Source organism: Melampsora larici-populina, assembly GCF_000204055.1.
Source record: "Melampsora larici-populina 98AG31 unplaced genomic scaffold MELLAscaffold_48, whole genome shotgun sequence".
Classification (NCBI taxonomy): Eukaryota; Fungi; Basidiomycota; class Pucciniomycetes; order Pucciniales; family Melampsoraceae; genus Melampsora; species Melampsora laricis-populina.
In genome coordinates, this window is record NW_006768812.1 from 346,049 (window position 1) to 349,087 (window position 3,039).

The 3,039-nt window shown below is 50.3% G+C and overlaps 2 protein-coding genes across 2 annotated transcripts in view; one reads left to right on the plus strand and one right to left on the minus strand.

Annotated features, from left to right (window-relative positions):
* Positions 1-1,782: 1,782 nt before the first annotated feature.
* Positions 1,783-2,137, minus strand: MELLADRAFT_92035 (uncharacterized protein; the record flags this gene model as incomplete). Its single annotated transcript, XM_007415122.1, has 2 exons — positions 1,783-2,085; positions 2,135-2,137. The coding sequence occupies 2 exons, from the start codon at positions 2,135-2,137 to the stop codon at positions 1,783-1,785; spliced, it is 306 nt and encodes a 101-aa protein (XP_007415184.1).
* Positions 2,138-2,186: 49 nt separating this feature from the next.
* The window catches only part of MELLADRAFT_92036 (uncharacterized protein), a gene marked incomplete at both ends in the record, with an annotated part of 1,954 nt that continues 1,101 nt past the window's right edge, over positions 2,187-3,039 (plus strand). Inside the window, 3 exons of the mRNA XM_007415058.1 lie at positions 2,187-2,199; positions 2,594-2,672; positions 2,750-2,856. Coding sequence (XP_007415120.1) covers positions 2,187-2,199; positions 2,594-2,672; positions 2,750-2,856 — 199 coding nt within the window. The remainder of the gene's footprint in view (positions 2,200-2,593; positions 2,673-2,749; positions 2,857-3,039) is intronic.

Below are 3,039 nucleotides of genomic sequence, written 5' to 3' on the forward strand. Positions count from 1 at the left end.
GTAGACTCGACTTACAAATCTGGGAAGGTGCTTTGACAGTCCCGTGCCCACGCCGGACGATCCCCAAGCCGGAGATCCTGAACGTGAATTGGGTCGGTGATGCCTCGACTTCCTACGGCATAGGCATCATAATCGGCCGCCAATGGGCTCGATTTCGCCTCCGTTCTGGTTGGTCAGCGAAAAACTTAAACGGCGGAAAGCGCGGTATAGCGTGGGCTGAGACAGCGGCCACGAGGCTAGGCTTCATCATGCTGATGACGGTTTGCGAGGTAAGAGGCAAACGATTCCTAATGCTGACTGACAACACAGTCACGGAAGGTGCCATCAGGAACGGGAAATCACGTGATCAAACGGTAAATAGGGAGTGGTCAAAACTCCAAGACTTACTCATGGCCAACCACAGCTGCATAGAGGCGAAACGAGTGCGCTCCGAAGACAACGCAGCGGACAAGCTGTCACGGGGGTTCGATTCGTCGAAACGCGCCTCAGACAGGATATGGATAGACGTGCCAAGAGACCTACGGCACCTGATCCACCAAGAGTGAAACACGTAACGTAAGACACACGCCGGCACGGAGCGATGAACCCTCCAAGCTGGGAAAGACTTACTCAGATAGTGCTCGTCAATCTTTCCTTATTCCAGATGCCGAACCTCCCTCGTCACTTCGCGGATGCCGCAGCGACAACTTCGAGAGCGGGAAGACACGCGGCCAGCGGCAGTTGGGCATGTTCGACCTTATCAGGCTATTCAGCGGGAATGACAAAGTTCATCGAATTCAAAGAGAAAACGAGCGGAGCTTTTGACGACGAAAGACAGATATCTAAACAAGAGATCTACGACTTTATCGCGTGGGCAGGAGAGACGAAAGAAGACGTACCGGACGGGCCAAATAGAACGATTAGCTCGGTCACCATTAAGAAGTACCTTGACGGTATCCGCGCATGGCACATTGTCAAATTCCTGTGCAAACCTCCCACCGACCCAGACATCGTACGAACTCTCCTAAACGCATCGCAGCGGAAAGAAGAAAGCAAAGCGTTAGTCACGGCGAAACAACCAATTATGATCTGTCAATTGTTCGAGCTACTGCGGCAAACTCACGGGAAATCAGAGACAGAGGAATTGATCGGGGTAGTGGGATTAGTAGCGTTCTGGGGGATCACTCGTCTAGGGGAACTGCTGCGACCGTCAGCAGAGGAAGGCGCACTGCTAAGACGCCATGTCGAGTTCGGCTCCAAGAACGGATCCAACTACGCACGACTACACCTCCGTAATGCAAAAACCGCCAAACCTGGCGAGATTCAAACCATCCACATCCAGCAACAGCTAAACGTTCTGGACCCGGTGGCGGCATTGCATCGGCTGCTGAACAAACGCCCCGGTAGCGACCCTGACGAGTTACTGTTTACGGCGTTCGAGGCGGGTTCGATGAAGGCCCTATCGAAGACCAGATTTCTAAACGGTGTCGAGAAGATATGGGGAAAGTCAAGTATCAAGACGTGGAGCGGACATTCGTTTCGCGTTGGGGGGGCCTCATTGCGATTCAACATGGGAACCAAGTTAGAAACTATAGCACGTCAGGGAAGGTGGACTTCAGCAACGTACCACCGGTACCTCAAACCATACTCACCTGAGGATACAGTGGATACACGCAACTTCCTCGCCGCCGTGGAAGACGTCGACTGGCCTGATAAAATGACCAGAGAATTAGCGAGCAGCAATAGGCCAAGTCAGCAATAGGAGAGATTTACCTCGAAATGCAATATCACAGATGGCGTGGCTTAGAGTTTGAACGTGGCGTTAACCTTAAGCCTTGATGCGAGAGGAAGAAGATTGAAGAAGTGATCTTCAATTGAATCTACTGAACTGCTGATTGGCGCCTCAGACGACCCGATTTGCGTATGTGGGGTGTGACCGGGGCTCAGGACGCTCCATCGAGCATCTGAGGTAGGGGCTTCGGTCACACGCTCCGCGATCGAGTCATCTGGAGGGCGGGTGGGAGAGGTGAGGGCCCCGGCCCCGGAGCCCTTGGTTCTCGGAAACCAAAGTTTGGTTCGAGCAAACCAAGAGTCCCGGGCCGGGGGCTTTCACCCCCCGTACCACGCTCACTTGACTAAGGTAAGGTGAGCGTACCATGGGAGATGTTCACGCTACCTCTCTAGGTACCAGCTCAGTACTCTTCGCCATGAGGGCAAAGGGTACGAAACGCTATCACATCCATAGCTGCCCAAAGCAAGCTGAGAATGGATTGAAGAAGGCAGTAGTAGGCATCTTTTACTAGTTACATATCAGTAGATTATCCCTTCTTGGGCATTGTGCAGCTCTTGTGTAGCTTTAAATACTCCAGAGCTCTAGGCATGCCCATTTCTCTTGAATTTTCTTGAGGACAATTCATCTGGCTTCCCCAAATCTCATTCTCCATCTCTACTATACTTGTGTTTATAACTTGCGGTCTTGGCTGATCTCTATTTTTTCTTATTGTCCATATTTTATGCTAACAGTTCATACAACTTAGCATAAGATACATGCTAGGTTGAGGGGGTCTCATGAGCCTGGCTCTATCCAGGACCGTCTTTAATATAGTCTAGACAGCTATTTGCCCTGGTAGTGCCCTGCCCATAAGCCCAACAGAAGCTAAGGACACCAGAGTGTCACATCCTAGCCTAGGGAGGTGGGTGGGTGAAGGAAAGTGAAAAGTTTAAACACAACTGATGGCTAGTGATCAGGATCTAATGGTGTTCTTTGAAGGGCCAGAATGTGGTGTTCTGAGGGTGAAATATCTTTGCCTCAGAATTCCATAGCTTCTTTGCGGTCCTGGCCTCCTGTCACATCCATAACAGGAGACCACTCTTTGTGTGGGTCACACTCCCTCCGATACTATGAAAATCCTTCACATGTTGTGCCTTTGGTGTGAAGATATCATGTAATACTAAAAAGATCATCTTAAATGGTTTCAAACTCAAAACATTGATGCCTTTGGTAAATATCATAGTATTTCCCAATCACCAACAATAACAAAAACCCCTTCAAGTCTGATA